The 20,066-nt window shown below is 41.2% G+C and overlaps 1 protein-coding gene across 2 annotated transcripts in view; it reads right to left on the bottom strand.

The window, feature by feature from the left end:
* LOC137297009 (uncharacterized) overlaps positions 1–20,066 on the bottom strand; it is a 59,470-nt gene that overhangs the window by 23,887 nt on the left and 15,517 nt on the right. Inside the window, exons 1-6 of one of the 2 annotated variants that reach the window (XM_067828954.1) lie at positions 13,100–13,205; positions 12,779–12,855; positions 10,361–10,969; positions 9,207–9,488; positions 6,986–8,488; positions 972–1,103 (exon numbers count right to left, since the gene is read on the bottom strand). In XM_067828954.1, the coding sequence (XP_067685055.1) occupies positions 972–1,103; positions 6,986–8,488; positions 9,207–9,488; positions 10,361–10,969; positions 12,779–12,845 (2,593 nt within the window). In that variant the 5' untranslated portion in view covers positions 12,846–12,855; positions 13,100–13,205. Of the gene's footprint in view, positions 1–971; positions 1,104–6,985; positions 8,489–9,206; positions 9,489–10,360; positions 10,970–12,778; positions 12,856–13,099; positions 13,206–20,066 lie in introns of those variants that run through there. The other variant, XM_067828953.1, reaches the window with a different exon arrangement.

The raw sequence follows: 20,066 nt of genomic DNA, 5'->3' as shown, positions 1-20,066 counted from the left end.
CCTATTTGTTTCATCACCTGGACTGCAAGCAGCCACATTGATGCCGGGCACAGTGAAACCAAACAGCGTCCAGAACACCGTAGACCCGTGAAGGTCCCGGGGTAGAATAGGCCTTCAGCAACCAATGCTTGCCACAAAAGAGGTCGTAAGAGGCGACTAATGGGATCGGGTGGTCAGGCTCGCTGACTTGGCTGACACATGTCATCGGTTCCCAATTGCGCAGAAAGACGCTCATGTTGTTGATCACTGGCGTGTCTGGTCCAGCCTCGATTATTTACAGACCGTCACCATAGAGCTGGAATATTGCTGAGAGCGGCGTAAAACTTAACTCACCCACTCACTAGGACACCGTAACGAATTATTGAGGTAGCGTTGAAGCATTCGCTTCCTAACATTTTTTTAATTTTTCCTAATATAGTAAAGAAAAGAACCTGTTTCCGTAAGAATAAAAGAAAATAATGTTTAAGAAAAACGTACCGAAACTATTTTTGATCCGACATGTGGTCCGAACTGTAGAGACGGTGGGGTAGCCTAGTGGTTACAGCGTTCGCTCGTCACGCCGAAAACGAAGGTTCGATTCCCCACATGGGTACAATGTGTGAAGCCCATTTCTGGTGTCCCCCGCCGTGATATTGCTGGAATATTGCTAATAGTGGCGTAAAACTAAACGCACTCACTCCAAACTATAACGAGTTAGTTCCACGCCGCTTTTACCAATATTTAAGCAATATCACGATGAGGCGCCAGGGATGGGCTTCACATAAGTCTTTACCACAAAACACTGTGGCATTCTGTAGGGGAAACTTCGCAGACATAGAAGACAGTTTGTCTTGCGTCTCTGCGTTATATTTGGAACTGGACATAAAACCTTGGTAACTGAAGTTACGATTTCAACCATCTGCAGTGTGCATAAAATAGCTATTTCTATGACCATAATTTTGTGTTATCACGTACAGGCGTGGTGCAGTTACCTTCTATACAGTCGTCGTTGTCGGCGCCGTTCTTGCAGACACAAGTGTAACTGTCATCAACCTCCACGCATCGTCTGTCGTCAGAGCATGGATTGCTTGTGCAGGGCGTCACGCGCACCTCACACAGGGAACCTGTCAAAGAAGGACACGCGTTACGTGAAAAGGGAACTCGATCATGCAGAGAAGTTCATCCAGATTAACGAAGGTCAAACTGATGAGCCAGAAAACAATATAATTGTCTTTCAAGTCCTACTTATATCTAATGACGTTTATATGTTTCGGAACGGTATAATAAAAAATAATGAAACGAAAAATAAAAACGTGCAGAAATAAAAAAAAGAAAAGAAAAAGAATGGGCTATGTCGCGTGAACGTTGCTCCACAGTCCTAACATGACAGACAGCAATTTTGTTTGTTGTTCAGTGCCGCAGTCAGCAACTGTCAGTGCACGACGATCTGAGAATAAACTAGTCTGAACCAGACAATCCAGTGATTAACGTCAAGGGTATAATCCACCCAAATGAAATCGGAGCATATGTGTTAACCAAGTCATCGAGTCTGACCACCCGTTGTCGTTCGTCACATCTTACTAATAGTATAGGTTGGTGAAGACCAATTGTTTCCCGGTTCTTAACGACTACATGAGCGGAAATTATAGTTGAAGTAGTGATTCAGTGAGTCAGTATGGTGTTAGGTCCTACTTTGGCAAAATGCCTCCAACATCACGCAGGGATACAACAGAAATGGGCTTCACGCATGACAGGAGTCATGAGTTCGGGTGACGATCGAACTCTTTGAACACTTGGCTACACAACCGTCCTTTTACACTGAAGACACATATAAGGACAATCCCTCCAGGCTCTGCTGTCGGTCATATCAAAGCATGGACCGCTGTAAACAAATTCCAACCCGAATCTTCACTGGTTAGCAGGAATGTAATGAAGCGAGTCTCTCACACTCGACGCCATTCTGCATCCCTGACTAATGTTCAAGGAATAGATTACAATCTTGACAGCATTACGTGTATATGTACAAACATCGGACGTCGATAAACAAGTTGAGATAGTGCCACGTTTCTTTTTCAGCACACTTGAGTGAGTGGGTGAGTGAGTTAGTGAGGGTTTAATGTTACTTCACTTTTAGCAATATTCCAGCAATATCACGGCGGGGGACACCACAAAAAGGCTTCACACATTGTATCCATGTGGGGAATCGAACACGTGTGACGAGTGTGACGAGTGAACACTTTAACCTTTAGGCTACCCCACCATCCCCAGCTCACCTTAACATCCAATCCCGTTAGAAACATGTGAGATAGAAGCGCTCGAATGCTGAGTCCGTGTCGAAACTAGCGATCTGTATACATGTTTGTGTAATGTTAATTCTGCAAACGTTTTCGGTTGCACTGAATTCTATGAAATGCATTTTCATAAAACACAACAAAATGACATATTACACATACATAGGGGCAAGGGGGTAGTCTTGTGGTTAAAGCGTTCGCCGACATCTGGGCTGTATTCATCACATGGGCACAATGTGTCTCTTGTCGTGATATTGCTGGAATGTTGCTAAACGTCCATAAAACTAAACTCACTCACCTCGACATAAGAGCGTGTCTAATGCGTGCATTAGAATAAAGACCCTTAAAATCATTATGCATAATTAATAAATAATAAGTAATTTTCTTCATGGCACAGTTCAGCTGACGCGGCTGGTTACTATTTCAGAAATGTCACTTGTCATTATGTCCTGCAGGAATAATTGTCCTCCTCCTCAGAAAACAACAAAAAAAACCCCCAAAAGCAAAAATAAACAACAAACGACTACTATGCTGTGCCCCGCGACGTAAAACTGCATTCAGTCTCATAACACTCCGAATCCCATTTACTCAGCATCTAATGTCTTACTGTAACGAAACGAACAGTTATTAAAGAAAGTCTTCAGTGAGTGAGTGCGTAAGTGAGTATGATTTTACACCGCTTTCAACAATATTCCAACAACAGATGGGGGGCACCAGATATGGTCTTCACGCTTCTCTAATGCAAAATACCCATGAAGATCCTGCCTCCTAACCCATGGTTGTCGTAAGACAGGTTGACTCTCCAATTTTTTTAAAGTGGGTTGGGGTCGACTTTCAACTGATAACATCTTTTTCGGGTATGTGCCTCCATGTCTGAATTCTAAAATTGAATTGAATTGTGTGGTTTTGATTTGTGATTTCATTGCACCAGAAAAGATGCAGCGTTTTGTATGTGTATTTTCACTTTACACTGCGTCATATACACAGGTTTTCTGCGTCAATGGGAACCCTTTGACACATGTCGCCACATCCTAGTGTAGAACGATACTCATGATGTTAACCACTCGGTTGTTTGGTCCAGACTCGGTTATTTACAGACCACCGCTATAGAGCTGTGATATTGCTGAGTGCACCGTTAACAGAACAAACCAATCAACTAATAAAAAGCACAATCGGAATATTTACGCTACCTGTTTCCATATTTCAGTCAACGCGACTTAGTCAGACAATTTACCACTGACTTAGGTCATTTAAGTGCCACACTATGTCAACTCGATAAAACGGGGGCCCGAATAAGGAGTTTGGGATAAAGGGGCCCCCAAAAGGATTCCAGATAAGAGCCGGCCATACGAAACGTATAACGGGATCGGGTGATCAAGATCGCTGACTTTTTATCCCAGTTAATACTTATGAGGTCAATCACTGGATTCTCTGGTCCAGACTAAGAGGTGGTGATAGGTGTCTCAATGGATCGAGTGTTCCGACTACCTAACCACCCCTCTGAAGAAGGCACAGAACAACAGAAGATTAATACAACCTGTATAACAACTAATTAAATACATAAGCGTTATCACAAGTTTGTAGGGTTAATTGTTGATCTCTTCAAATCACGAGAGTAATGTCCTGAGTAATTAATTCAAACTGTTGCTTTTTTGCAAAAGGGAGTTACATTCGTTAAACACTCATTTTATGCTCAACTTAAACTTATGTCTTTTTCATGAGCGAACGAGTGTTTTCGACATTAGCTGTTAGAGATATTATGTAACTTGTATACAAAGGAGTTAGGTGCGCCAGGAAAACAGTCCCTGGTGTAAGAGCAGCAGGTGCAATGACGTCATATCCTGGCACGCATGTCATATCGCAGAAACAATATACACTAGTCTAATATTCTGTATGATAACATATATCTCATCTTCCTGTGAGTCTGGTATGCATGACGGCATGGGATGAACGTCAAGACGCTCAGGTCACCTACGGATGATGATCTGATGTTGATGAAGCAGATTTGTTGGCTTGATAGTAGTATTTGTCTTTTCGGTTTTTTATTAACATTGTGCAGACAGCAGGTACTAAATGCGTGTCAGTTTCAAGACACATTCACAAGGGACCGTATTCGCGAAGATATCTTAGGGTTAAGACTGTCACACCTCCCATACTTTAACAAAGACTTGACATTCTGAGATCGAATTGTAGAACAGGGTCCTGGAGTGTTTTTTACGCCGCTATTGATAATATTCCAGCAATATCACGGAGGGCAGCAGCAATGGGGCCTTGGGCTGCTTTCACAAAGCGATCTTAGCGTTCATACGGTCGTATATACTTCAACATACGTAGATGTAAGATAATCGCATACCTAGCGCTTAGACACCTTGTGGAATGGCAAACAGGTAAGACACTAAATATAAAGTTGCTTTATTGAACACTAAACAGGTAGAGTCTTGGCGATAAGATTACTTTTTGGAACGGTGACTTATTAAGATAACCTTAGCTATGTATATGTGTACCCTGTCCCCATGCAGCTTAAGTAGATCGTATCGTTTCGTTTGTCACAGTAAACAAGTTTTGTGCAAATTAGAGCATCACCGCTTGAAACAATATTTACGTTACGCCTTCTGGGAGTTACGCACACTTCGCATTGCAGCATTGTTTTTGCTCTACCAAACTGCATCGTTTAAAAATATGTGTTCACCTGTCCTCTGTGTACTTCCTAAAACGGTCTTAGGGACACGATCGTGAGCCTATGTTAAGCATGGGTGTTAGGACCATCTTAGTGATAAGACCTCTCTCTGGCACACAGCCATAGCGTCCTACAGTTCCGGCGCACTTGCTCCAGGGCCCAGATTTTCTCTTAGAGCTAAGACGGTCGTAAGGTAATGTTAGTACTAAGAGAGCTTCGAAAGTCTAGGCCAAGAACAGTAGCACACATATTGTCATATAATTGTAAACAAATATGTAAAAAAATCAAGTCTCTTCGTGAAATATTAAGGTCGGATATATTGACAAAATGGGCAAAACTATCTGGGTATCTTCAGGGCACAAAATCCTATTTCCCAACCTTGTTGTTCCTTTAGTTTATTATTAAAATTTTTGATTCGTGCTTAAACAATGATGTATACTGTTTACATTTTCAATGACGTACTTATATCGTAATATTCTCATTGATCACAAATAACTATTTACTGTGTGTAACATCTATTTACGTTTGCCTTACTGTTTCAGTCTTTGTTTTGAATCCGTTGATTTTAAAATATGAAATTCAAAATAAACGAAAATTCTGACCATGAATTCTTTTATGCCTCCACTTTCATAGACTGCTTTCATGACAAAAACATCATAAGGATGTATATGTGGGTAAAGCGGAATCCATGAATAATAGTACACAGTTTGTATCAATTCATCGACCAAATTAAACTTTTAAAATGGGTAATATGACGAGTACATTTTATCACTTCTGTTGTGAGCAACCTACTAAAATGTTTCACTGTAAACCTCCTTAAAACAAATTCTGGGCTGACTAATATGTTGTTTCCTGTCAAGTTTTGCAAATGGAAAAACATTTAGCCATTTGTCTGCACTCAACAGTCAACACTAGTCCACAACAATCTAAGTGCAAATACCGCTTTAAAGACACGATCCAAGCGTTAAGACGACAACGATTTGTAGCACTTATCTTAGACTTTATTTATTTGTCTGTCTCCTTGGTTTAAAGGATAAAGCGTCTGCAGGAATAGCGGAAGTCTGGGTTCGAACCCCTGGCTACGACATACCAAATGTCATTGAGAGAGGAATCCGATACTCATTGTTATCAGGTATGGCGATCAGCGTGAAGGGGATAAAAGAAGAATGGTGGACACAATGTACTGTGTCTGAAGGGGTGTATCCGCCTTAGTTGGCTGGCAAGATGAATTCAGTATTTGTCGGACTCGTTTAAGTAGCCAAAATATACTAAACAGCCAAAGAAACGCAACTCTGATCTTTTGTCGAGTTTTTAAATAGAAGACCTAATCCTGAACGCTTACTTATATTAGGCTTCATTTTTTCGAAACGTGTGTTTCTTTTGCTATTCAGCATACATAATGAGGCAACACACGTGCACAAATAACTGCAAAAATTAAGCAGATACGAGTTTATAGCTATGTTCAAAGTGTGCCATAAAATGAACTTACTAACTCACCCGAACACCCGCCCATCCGCTAACGCACTCACTCATCCAGTCACCTAACCAACTCACACACGATATCCCGTCTTTATATTTTGGCTTTGAATGAATCTCTCCATTTTCACATGTTCCAATTATAACAACGGGGAGCCAACCATAAGCTATGTATCAGTTCAACCCCACATGGCATCATATTACCCTTGGCAGATACATTAGTAATGTGCCGATCCCTGTACAAGAATGGAGGCACCCGTATGAACCATCCATCCTGTCGTGGTGCATATAAGTCACTTACTCACCCACTCACTAACTCACTGATAAATCATTGACAGTCGTGTTAACCAGGCGCCATCTTCCTCACTAGCCTAATGCTCTGAATATATGTAATTTTGATAGTAACAAACAAATCCATTTAAATTGGGAAGGAGCCCCGGGGAGACCAGAGGTTCTGAGCAAATCTAGATTTGATTCATTTAGGGCTTTAGCACTGCAGTTAGTTCTAGGCAATAGGGGGAATTATGTGGTTCAGGGACTGTAAAACAGACCATTGCCTTACCTGTGTATTCCGATGTACAAGCGCACAAGCCTGCCGTGGCAACACATGTACCATCATGCTGACATCCTGTCATGCTACACTCAGGAATGGCGGTGTCGCAGTTGGCACCGGTGTATTTCTCCGGACAGTGGCACACCTTCTCAAAGGTACCAGGGTCTACCGTACACGTCCCAGAATTGGCACAGGGGGTTCCACATGGGTGTGGCAATTCACAGTTGTTTCCCACGAAACCGGAAGTACACAAACACATGAACTCCGTGTCTGTCGTATTGAGACAAGTTCCTCCATTCTGACACGTGTCTGTCTTACAAGGGTTTTCAATTTCGCAGTTGTTCCCGTAGTATCCGTCATCGCAGTTGCAGGTGTATTCATTGGACGTTGTGTTCGTGCAGTCACCATGACGACAAGGGGAACTTACGCATGGGTTGTAAAACGAACACGTATCTCCATAAAAACCGTCGAGGCATTTACAGGTGAAGTTTCCTTTCTTTAGAAAAGCGAAATTTTCACAGTATCCTCCGTTTTCACAATTGACAAGTCTGCAACTGTTTAGGTACTGACACTGAAGGCCGTACCACTCGTCTATACAGTCACACTCATACTGGTTGTTAGATACGTTTCTACACGTACCTCTTAACCCGCAAGGGTTTTCCCCGTCACATGGGTTGTAAAATGTACAGTTGTCACCATAGTAACCAGGGTCGCAGAGACATTTCGGACCGTCAGGACTTTCTGTGCAGGTTCCGGAGCCACACTCCATGAGATGGCAGGTGTCGAAGTGCTGGCACTCACCACCGTAGAATCCAGGAATACACTCGCAGTTATAGGCACCCGTCTCTGTCAGTACACATGTACCTGTGTTCTGGCAAGGCGATTGGGAGCAGGGGTCGAACTCCAGACATTGCTTTCCCATGAATCGCTCCGTGCAGTGACACCGGTAGTTGCTGTCCCCGAGATGTTCACAGGTGCCGTTATTTTTGCAAGGTTGTTGTGAAATGCAAAGATTTAACTCGCTGCACGTGTGGCCATAGTAACCAGTGGTGCATGCGCAGTGAAACTCGTCATCGGTGACACGAGAACACGTTCCCCTGTTTTTACAGGGTGATGGATTGCAGGGGTCTTTCAGTTCACAGTTTTTACCCGTGAAGTGGTCGGGGCATGCGCAGGTGTATCTTCCGGTTGTATCCATAGAGCAAACGCCGTTGTTTTGACAAGGAACGATACTGCAGGCATTAAAATATTGACAATGGGGGCCGTAGAAGTCGTCGACGCAAGAACAAGAATACCTTTGATGACCTAGAAAGTTGCAGGTTCCTTTGTTTTGGCAAGGGTCTTGAGCGCACATGTTTTGGAGAGTGCAGTTCTTGCCCCGCCAGCCTTCCGTACAATCACATTGATAGTTCAAAGCGCCGTCTTCATGACGTCTACAGACCGCGCTATTTCGGCATGGCTTCAGATACTTGCAGGCATCGAAGTCGTTATGGAGGCACTGCGGTGTAAACCCTGAAAAAGACAACAAACGTGATAGATTCTCGCTGCGAAATGTTTGTTTGATGGATGAGCAGCGCCGCACAACCTCCCAGCACCATGCGTATCACGTTTGGACCGGATAATCCAATGATTGACACAATGAAGATACGATGACGTGTCAGCGAGTAGGACCCTCCGATCTTGTTAGCCGCGTCTTACGACAGGTATGGGTTGCTGAAGTGAGTGGGTGAGTGAGTGAGTGAGTGAATTTAGGCTTTACCAAATCGGCATGGCGAGCGAACGCTTTAACTTTAACAAGTGGGTATGGACACATTGCCTTTATCAAAATGAAGCTCGCGACCTCCTTGCGAAAATTTTTGTCTTGTGAAACTTGCAATGAACACACCAAAAGAATTTTCAGCGTTGTTGTTGTTCACTGAGGTTTATAATAATCAATCCTTCGCCATTCTTTTGCTGTTCAGTATATTAATAAAAAGTCCTGTGTTTTAATGTCATTTAATCGTTACCATATTGTCAGACAAATAGTATTTATTATGCTTTAGTGACATCAATACCGATAAAACTATTTACCTTGCATTAGTGAAGTACCTATCAATTCGTGTACAATATACACTCCTGAAGTGTTCACCAATATCAGTATTGAGGACAACACAGTAAACTGATTTTCGAGGATTGTGAAGAAGGATTGTAAAAATTCGATTTGTTTATTGTGTCATACTGAAGCCTTTACCTATTCCGGTGTTGTTGATCATGACTTTCATATGATTGGTGCCGCCGGAACCGGAAGTAGTTTTGATAGAGACCCGGAAGTAGTATACTTTTCCAATCTGCGTATTTGTGATCACGTCACACATTTCCACATCAGTAATCTTTGCGGGGACCACGTACATCCGATTCGTCGAACCCGTTACTTCCACTTCAAAGGCCGTCACTTCCGGTCGCCCGACCATGGGGTTCTTCCAGCACAACGTGATGTCTGATACTTCAGTTGCGAAGCAGAATACCGAGGGATCTGGAAACAGTGATTAAAAGTGAAAGATATACTGCTTATTCAACCTACTTGAGAGAAATTACGCGAATGTTGCTAATGAACTGAGCATGAAGAATGAGTGGGTTCAGTTTTACGCCGTTTTTAAGTGATCATTTACTGGTATTTATACAAGGGTGCACGACTGGGCAAGGAGATTAACGTTTTCACTGTTCAACTTAAAATGGACGAAAAACTGAGTACATGAATACGCGATGCCGTTTACAAAGTGACATGTTAGATAACTGCACGGCCAACTGGATCATACTCATGTCAGCTGTACGGTACGTAAACATTATGATCATGTTAACTGTCCTGTACATATACACCAGACTCATGTTAACTGCACGGTACATGTTAACATATACATCAAGGTCGTGTTAATTGTACTGTATATACAGACCAGACGCATGTGAAGAGTACGGTGCATAGAGATCAGGCTCATGTTAACTGTATGATACATATGCATCAAGACCGTGTTAATTGTAAGGTACGTGGAGATGACAGTCACTCATTTTAACTTAAGGTACGTATAGACCAGGCTCATGTTAACTGTACAGTATGTATAGGTCAGACTCGTGTTAACTGCACGGTAGATATTGATCACGCTCATGTTAAATGTTTGGTACATATATACATATTAACTGTACGGTAAATACAGATCAGGTTTATGTTAAACGTACGGTTCATATAGATCAGGCTTATATTAACTGTACGGTACATATACATCAGGCCTATGTAACTGTCCGGTATATATAGATCAAGCTTATGTTAACTGTGAGGTACATATAGATCGCGCTCATGATAACTCTACAATACATGTAGATCAGACTCTGAGATTTTACAGAGGTACTTACGTATGACGTCAATGAGGGAAACATGAATCATTGATGTCCCAGTCAGGCGGGGCGACCCTTCGTCGACAGCAATAACTGGGAAAGATAACTCCCGTATACTGTCAGGGGGTGGCGACTTAAGAGTTATGTCCCCGTTGCTTGAGATCTTTAAATACGTGTCCGCCCGCTCATCGGGAATAGAATACTTGAAGATGTGGTTATACTGTTCTGGATCTCGATCAGTGGCCATCACAGAACCAACCCGTTTACCAGCAGCATACCTGTAGATTCTGAAGTCGTTCTTATTTTTGGTGAACGTAGGGGCATATCGGTTCTTGACCGACACGATGATCATGACATGTTTAAAGTTTAGTTCGCTCCTTTGACCTGCGTACACAAAGAAGGTCAATACTGTTCCTACTGACCATTGGACAGTCTTGTTGACGGACAGTATCCCAGTCGAGACGTCCACCTTGAAACAGCTAGAATTGACACCGGGTGAAAGGTACATCCTCTCCATTGCTGCCCCCGTGATGTCGTCGTAAGCGGTGACGTTGAGGACGGGGGTGCCGGGAGGAGCGTTCTGGTAAACCCGAGCTGGGTAGGGAGATACCGATAGCACGATGGCACCTGTAACAATCAAAGACGATTAGGTGTTTGAGGAATGTTTACCTTTTAATACAGTCTTAAAACACAAAAACAGCCCTGCAACAACATTGATTGCGTTTTCTGATATAACCTGTAAGAAAAATATTAAACAGCAGATTCAAAATCAGTATTGTGATTATGGAAAACAAGTTTTAGTTAACTGGTATTTGCAGGCGTTTGCTGTACTTTGAAACACAGTGGTGTAGGATAACGATCTTTAATTATCATTTTCAGTTATTTCTATCACCATCATCATCATCATCATCATCATCATCGTCGTCGTCGTCGTCGTTGTCATCATCATCTGTTCAGTTACGATGAAATGCATCCGTTGTTGTCATCATGAGTAGAGATACATTAACTATGGATTTTCTGAGAAAGAAGTTCCTTAACTTTTGATATAAGGTAATCGAACGAAGGTCGTTACATGACAAGAGTTATGAAAAATAATTTCATTTTTCTCTCCAAATGACGTTTCACAGCCGATATATTGGCTTCATCTTACATTGTTATATCTTTAATCTCATTGGCCTCGTATGCGTATTATACAGTTGTACTGTTAATCTTATTGGCCCCGTCTTATATTGCTACATCGTTAATCTCATTGACCTCGTCTTTGTACATTGAACCTAACTAATTGGTTTCTGGATATATTGTTATCTTTGAACACTGGGTGGCCGACCCCCTGTAAACATGTTGTATCTATATAATACTCAGCAACCACCTGATGAAGGAGCAAGAATTAGTCCTTTGAACTTTTGACGAACATCATACACTGTGACATGTTTCACGGATACGTAGAAGTAATCTCTGTTTTGACGCATTTCGGAGTTAATAAGGATTAGTGGCGTTGGTCTAATCACATTTGTTGCGTGACCGAATTTAAAGGTTTAACACTTGTGATGAAAATATTTGACCAAACTTTCGGATTTCCATAGAAAATGCTCTCAAAAATGATCATTATTGTCTGCATTAGACGTAAAAGAAAATTCCCTCTTGACGCAAATATTGGCGGTGCAGATTCTGAAATCTTTATTTTGGATTATCTGTAGGAACTTCTACGACAGTAATCAAGACCAGCACTGCTCTTTTCTCTACGCAGGTCATACAGTATGTACTGTATGAACAAGGCTTTTGTGAATACCGCTGTCCGTATGACCGAAACTGGAGTCTTCACAACCATTGAACATTTGACATGAGATTGCATTAAGCATATAAACCGGCAACACCTCCTTTACTATCATAAGAAGTCAAATGACCGATGTCCACTATACCACATGCACGTGTTTGTGAGTTACTATGAAATAATAATGACACCAGGTGTTCTGAAAAAATCAGCTATACCAACAAAACCGAAAAAAATAACTGTGTAGTAAACAGTAAGAAACCCAGATTTGTAAACAAACATTCTTTCACACATATTCTTATCACATTCCTCATTTAAACAATCTTGCAAGATGATTAGGAATTATTTCCACGATTCAAAAAGCGTGGTACACAAAACATTCTCTTACCTAGCCATAAGATGATTATGGTAAAGGTTTCATCATGTTAACATTTTAATTTTGAAATATTATAGTCAGAAGCTCACACATTCTCAATAACAGCTGCAGCAACGTGGAAACTGCACATTCATGAATCAGCAATGATGTTTGCCATGTCATCACATTCTTTGATAATAACACTGTAGAGAGCAACCCCATGTTTACATTGTGATCTTGCGTAGGAAGATGTAGCTTTAGAAAATATATAACGCGAATTAAAACATATTAGCATTTGGAAACCACATACCCATTGTCTGGGAGATTTGTAGCACCACGAGGACCCCCAGCGAAGACAGTGTATCTTTCATCCTCATCTTTCAGTTACTGCAAAGCAAGAGAAACAAATTAATTTCAATTTGAAATGTCATGTTATTTTTCTGTTGCACTGAAGCAAATCATTAATAGTTAAACATCAACCCAAATAGTTAAGTATTAAAACTTTTAAAGATATTAGTTACAGGATTTAACTGGTAGTCGCGATAGACAAGCGCAGACGGAGCTTGAATCAAACACGTGCCGTCCTTTAAGACAGCTGTGGTAAAAGAAGAGAGTGTTTTTCAGTCGTTACTCTGTGTTAACATTTTCTTCAAGATTCCCTGCAAGTTCTCCATGTCTGCCGACGCTGACGCGACCATCAGTCACTGACTCGACTCCAGCCTGGATTCCAAGGAACAGGAGTTAGTCTTTCAACAGGTATGTTGTGTTTGTGGCAAGGTTGGGACGGCAAACAACAGCGAAAGCTTACGATCCTGTGCGCCGTTCGTGGAAATCCCGTGGTAGGCATACTGTCCCTAAACCCTCCAACAACTCGCTGAAGTGTTGCTATTGGTCGATCAAGCACATGCGGTGGGGGCTGCACTTAAAGAGCGCTGTTTGGGTTAAGGCTAAAAGTTGTGGTGAAAGAAAATCGGAATTTGTTGGCCTTCAAAGGCAGTGATTAACTGGGTATAGTCGGTGCAGATATATTGAGCACGGTTTGTGTTGAATGTGTGATGGGGTGCGTTGAATGTGTGGTGACGCGTTGAATGTGTTATTGGGTGCAGGTGCATGGAACATGTATTGAGCTAGATATGTGCTGGTGTGATTGATAAGCTGAATGTGATGGGTTCGTGGAACGCGAGAAGGGTATGTTGAATGCGTGATGGATGTGTTGAATGCGTGATGGGTACTTTAAGTGCGTGATGGGTACTTTAAATATGTGATGGGTCCTTTAAATGCGTGATGGGTACGTTGAAAGTTTAGTGTGAGTGAGTACATGTTGTCTATATCAATTCAAGTCATTGTTTGGAGAAAGTCGAAGATCCAAATGATTAGTGACCCGCTGGGTACAACAAAGACGGGGAAAGATACAGACAGAGAGGCTGCGGGGGCATCAAGATTTGATACAGATAACATTTAACCTTCCCCTGCTCGTCTCACACATCCCTGTATCTCTTTAACAGATAAACCATTTCATATCATCATTTTCCGAGGTGAGCTAAAAGTGCAATTCGTGAGAAAATTAACTTGTCTCTTATTTATCAACAGGCTTGATTGCTGAAACAACAAGACGGAACAAACTAACCAATGGTGTAAACACATAGATCGCGACAGGTCAGTCGTGGGAAAATCGACTTCGTCCTTTGATGCTGTGATACTTTAACATAAACTTGTACATTCGGTTTGATTTAACCTTAAAGTAGACACAGAAATAACTCGCTTACATCAGCTCAACAACAAAATTCGTTTATCAAGCATGAGCATTGACCCGAGGCCAATCATCCATTCGCCGTCCGAAACCTAAAATCGATGGCTCTTGACGAATTTGCTGGAAAGATTTCTGATTCATTTCTACCCATGCGATGAATTTTGCTTACTTTGGCTAAAGAATCTGTCTTTTAGAAGTCGGGTTATGAGAAAATCGATGCGTTCTGTTCCATCGTTCAATGAATTTCGTTAAGTTTGGACCGTGTTTGGATGCTTGATATTACATAACTTCATCGCATCCGATCTCCTCCAATCTCCAGTCGAGCACAATAAAAAATAATGAAATTGACAGAAGTGTATATACATCGATTTTCTGTAACGATTGGAGTTTCCGAGAGTTTCAAAACTTCTTCAAATTAGTACAGCTTTTGGTGAATTGCTGAATGCGCTTACCAAAAGCAATCGCATACGCCCTGGAACTTTTAATGATGTTTAATCAGCCCCAAATTACATCGTCTTGTTGGTATTGCGGCCAAATGTTTGTGTCCATGAATATGGAATATGGTTTATTAACAAACATCGATGTTTGGGGATTTGGTTTAATCTCGACTTACGACTTGAAACCGCACGTGCATGGCTTGATTACCAGTGATGGTAGACCCATGGTCTTAACTGTATCATTTTCCGATACAAACTGCAATGCACTTTATGGTGCGTCTAAAGCACGTGTGATGTTACTTGTTATTCTCGTGGCATATCGCTGCATGTACTACTCCATTATGAAAAATTACGCCCCTTGCTATATCTGGAGCCGAAATGAGATATGAGGTTTAACGACTCAGCACTGACAACATGAGCACAAATGTAACAATAGTAATACATGTAGTCCGCCTCCATAGCACTCATATCCAGGGACAGTACCAGCCCGCGCCGTTTCATACTCTCACGTTTCTCTCTCTATATATAGATAAAATTCAACTACAAGCATAAACAGCTTAAGGGATGTAAATCTGGGTAGGGCACATGCAGATAGAAAAATTACTAAAAGTCCCTACGGTCCCTTATATGGTGATCTATATTCAGTTGCTCAATCAGGGTTTTAATTTAAAATTTTCCTGATCTTCAAAATGATAATTATTTGCTCTAAGCATGATCGATCTCTCTCTCTCTCTCTCTCTCTCTCTCTCTCTCTCTCTCTCTCTCTCTCTCTCTCTCTCTCTCTCTCTCTCTCTCTCTCTCTCTCTCTCTCTCTCTCTCTCTCTCTCTCTCTCTCTCTCTCTCATTTCTTTGTATTTGGAAACGTCCGTGTGAGCCCATATTCCTTTGAATGGTACCGTAAAGATAATTATATGTTAATTGATAATTTGCTTTTACTGTTACGATGGTAATACCAGCGATTGTATGTGATAACTTTCAGATATTGCACATGGGTTTTGTTTTGTTTATTGTTTAACGCCGCACTCAGCAATAATCCAGCTATGTGGCAGCGGCCTGTTAGTAATTTAGTCTGGATCAGAAAATCCAGTGATCAACATCATGAGCTTCACTCTACGCAGTTTGGGATGACGTGTCAGCCAAGTTAGCGAGCCTGACCACCCAATCCAGTTAGTCTCGTCTTCCGAAAGGCGTGGATTACTTAAGCCCAGTTGTGGTCCGGGTAGTACATGTGCCGTTTAGTGAGTTTCAAATCTTGGGACGCAAACGAAATCGTCATTCCTCCATGCTCTTCACTCTGGACAAGTAGAGGAAATTACATGAGTGCCCATATCATACTATGTTCACGATACGAGTGCCTAAATCTTGGTATTTCCCGAGCGAGGGCGAGGTATATACCAATATTTAGACACGAGTGTCTACCAATATTCCGTTTATTACTGAAGTCTTCAAACTGAGGAAAATAACGCCAAATCTACTTTCAAACATAGGCTGGCTACCCGCCGTCGCCGCATTTAGAACGCAACGTCACAGAAGAAACGTGACGTCACAGCACTATCAGTGACTTCATGTCACCATGACTAAGTGATATTTTGCCGTAGGGCATCGTATGAAAAATATGAACCACGATATGTTCGCTCTCGTAGGTTAAAAAATGTGGTATGACGTCATACAGTGATTAAATGACGTCATCTGAACAAAAGGATGTCTTCAGAGAGTTGACTTGCAGGGTTGACATTATTATGCTTCTTCATTTTAAGTAAACCCCAGCAAAGAAAACACAAAACAACCTTCCTCGTCAATGAATGCTTAAAGTCCTTTGTCAAAAGCTTAGCTTAGGACCCGTGAAGGTCACAGGGCTAGAATAGGCCTTCAGTAACCCATGCTTGCCATAAAGGACGACTATGCTTTTCGAAGGAGGCAACTAACGGGATCGGGTGGTCAGGCTCGTTGACTTGGTTGACACATGTCATCGGTTCCAAGTTGCGCAGATCGATGCTCATGCTGTTGATCGCTGGATTTTCTGATCCATACTCGATTATTTACAGACCGCCTCCATATATCTGGAATAATGCTAAGTGGGGCGTAAAACTAAACTCACTCAAAAACTTAGCATTACAGGACAGATAATTCCTCATAACTTGTTGATCAACCTCAATGCGTTCTAATAGCAACCGCGTTGGTAAGGTAAGGTATAGCCATCTGAATAAATGATATACCTGCCACATTCCCCTATTAAACCACCCACACCATCTGGTATACTAGCGATGCCGAAATGAGGTCGTAAACAACAGATTAATGTACAGAAGAGTAGTGCATCATCACGATACAGAGCATCAATACTGACGGCTGTGATATCTACTCGTAACCATGGTTATATTTCAGGTGCCCCTGTCAATATTTAAAACATTGGAGTATTTTGTGACATGATTTAAAGTTAATTGTTAGTTTTCCTGTAGATATTATCAGAAACCTTCAACAATTCATCTTGATGTTTTGTAAAACGTATATAAAGGCAACCGTTGATTTTTTTAATAAAAAAACCCCTGTCTTTGAGACTAGCATAGTAAAGCACAATGGCATCATCTGAACAACCTCAAAGCAACACCTTGCGCTCCATTTGCAAAAAAAAAACCCCAAACAAAGAACAACACAAATAAAAAAACCCAAACCAACCCAAACCAAACCAAAAACCCAAAATAAAGCAAAAAACCCCCCAAAAACAAAACAAAAACCAACAAAAAAAACAACAAAAAACCCGAACAAACCAAAACAAACAAACAAAAAAAAAAAAGAAAAAAAAGAAAGAAAAGAAAGAGAAGAAAAGTCAAGCCAAAAAAAACGAAAATGAAAACACACATACAACAAATTAGAAACACAAAAAAGGCAAACCAAAACTATTTATATACGCAAACAACAATCATGAATATAATCGTATTACCTCAGCCCCCTCCAAGAAAACCTTGCAAACAGGCAAAACAAAATAAAAGTAAACGGAAAAATACAAACACAATATCCTGACGAAAAGCAAAAGCATAAAAGAAAACAAAAATACAAGAACAAATAAATAGAACCGAATCCAAAATTGAAAACAAAAACATTTTTTTCTGAGGACAAACCATTGTGAATATATACATGCACTTACTCTAAATCATAAAATTACTAACGTTTCCTGTATCTGATTAAACGCAAGCGTTGACTGTTTGTGAGCACATTATGAGCAGTTTATGTTGTTTTCACGTGTTATGTGTTACATAAAGCATTGGAAGATCTACTCAGCACTACGCGTCTAAACACTCCTCGTCGCTAATGGCTCGTTACACGGGGAACAGTCCGCGATCACACGATTACTGAAGGTCAGGTAAGATGCAGTCAGACCAAAGACCTGTTACCTTCCACATCACAGCCAGTAAACCCATCACGAACCTTGATTGAGACTGGGATGAAGATAGCATATGAGAAGAAGGGGAGTGTTCGGGAGAGTGGCAGCGTTGGTTTGAAAGGCTGTGGAGTAACTGGATCTACGATGCACGTAAATGCGCTGACTGCTTCGCTAGCGATGTTAAATGGCAGCACAAGTCGCTATGATAGAGAAAGGTCATAATGATAGAGGAATGTCTGTGCTGTGGTTGTCAGTCTCCAGACTTTCTTGGAAAATGTATTGGGAATGGAACTGGATGCAAAAGAACAGCAAAATGGCCTATGTATGAGTTGAAGCGTCTGTTCAATTCCGAAGATCGTAAAAATCACATACATAACAACAACAGTAACAACAACAACAACAACAACAACCAAAATAAGCTCCGACGGTCAATTACACAATTTAGACGTGATATAGATAATTTCACACAATGAAGTCAAAATCTGGAAGTCTCACTGAACCGTAAGCTGAAGTCATACAATGAAGCCATACTTGCAAAGTCTCCCTGAAGCCATAGCATGAAGTCATAAAATGAAGCAGTACTTTGAAAGGCTCTCTGATGCCATAGCAAGAAGCCATACAATGAAGCCGTACTTTGAATGTCTCACTGAAGTCCTACCGCGAGTCATACAATGAAGCCGTACTTTGAAATTCTCTCTGAAACCATAGCATGAAGTCATACAATGAAGTCATACTTTGAAAGTCTCCCTGAAGCCATAACCTGAAGTCATTACAACGATGTGACGTTTTGAAGGCTCACTGAAGCCATCATCTGAATTTATGCAGCGAATGCCATAATTTGAACTCACAATGGACCAGTAACCCCAAATCAACATGAAACCATTCCCAAAGGACACACAATGAAATGAAAAGTTATAATAAATACAAGTCATAGACTGAAGTCAATAATTAGACTGAGCTTTAATAATCTGGCACTGGGACCCTAATGAAATGCCAAAGTAAAGCCATTACCAGGCCTTAAGTCATATATCGTTAAGTCCTTCCAGTTACACACTAAAGACATATACTAATACTGTACATAAGCGCAAAGGTCTGCCAAAAGCATCGTATCCACATGTGAACGCTTCTGGTAATGACTAGCGCGTTTTTACAGCAAGGTACTATTTAAAGACTTTACTTACCATCAGCTTGAGCCGAAGCTTAGCTGCAATACTGTTGCTCCAGTATACACTGTCCGGGTTGACTGACGCTAGTGTTTGAATGTTTGTTATTTTGACTGTTACAGGAAAACCTATTTAAACTGAATTGGGCAACAGTGAGCCCAGAGATTCTGAGCCTGGAAAAATCTAGACTTTATTTTGGGTTTTAGCATTGCAGGGATGATTTTGCGGTAGGGAAAATTTGGGACTGTGAGGCAGACTAACTCTCCGTGTAATGCTACATTCACTACACAGCATAGTGCAGCCTTGGTTGTGCTGTAGTTGGAACAATAGATTTTTCTCTGCCATGTGGTTCTGCTACAGCTACTGTACTGTGTGCTGTACTGCCCTTCCAATGCTACAGCCACCCCACTACTACTCACTTCGTGGTTGAGCTACAATTAGAACAATGTCTTGTTTGTACTCCTGTCACTATGGTCTGTATGATTTCATTTGGGATCGATGAATCCTCACTAACACAAAATCTAGTGATTTCAACAAAACCATATTTGGCACTGTCACATGAAACTGACAGATCAACTGTGATGTATGGTCTCATAGTATTGTCTCCAAGAATTCCAGATTTGGTTTTGTTGGAATCATTGGATATTGTGTTGGTGAGCAATTCATTGATCTTAAAAGAAATGAACGGACTGTACACTGCACGCTACACTCCCTGCTTGTGTTACAGTTTGTTACACATTTCTGGTTACCACATACCATCTTTAACAACATAGTGTTTTGACGTTTCTACACATGTCATGCATTATCAAGAGATAATGTACATTATCAGGTGATGTGCCATGTGCAGCCAAGTGAAGACATGTGACGTC

This window comes from Haliotis asinina, chromosome 9 (assembly GCF_037392515.1).
Source record: "Haliotis asinina isolate JCU_RB_2024 chromosome 9, JCU_Hal_asi_v2, whole genome shotgun sequence".
NCBI classification, from domain to species: Eukaryota; Metazoa; Mollusca; class Gastropoda; order Lepetellida; family Haliotidae; genus Haliotis; species Haliotis asinina.
Note: the sequence above shows the minus strand (reverse complement) of the source record. Positions and strands in the feature narration are given on the sequence as shown.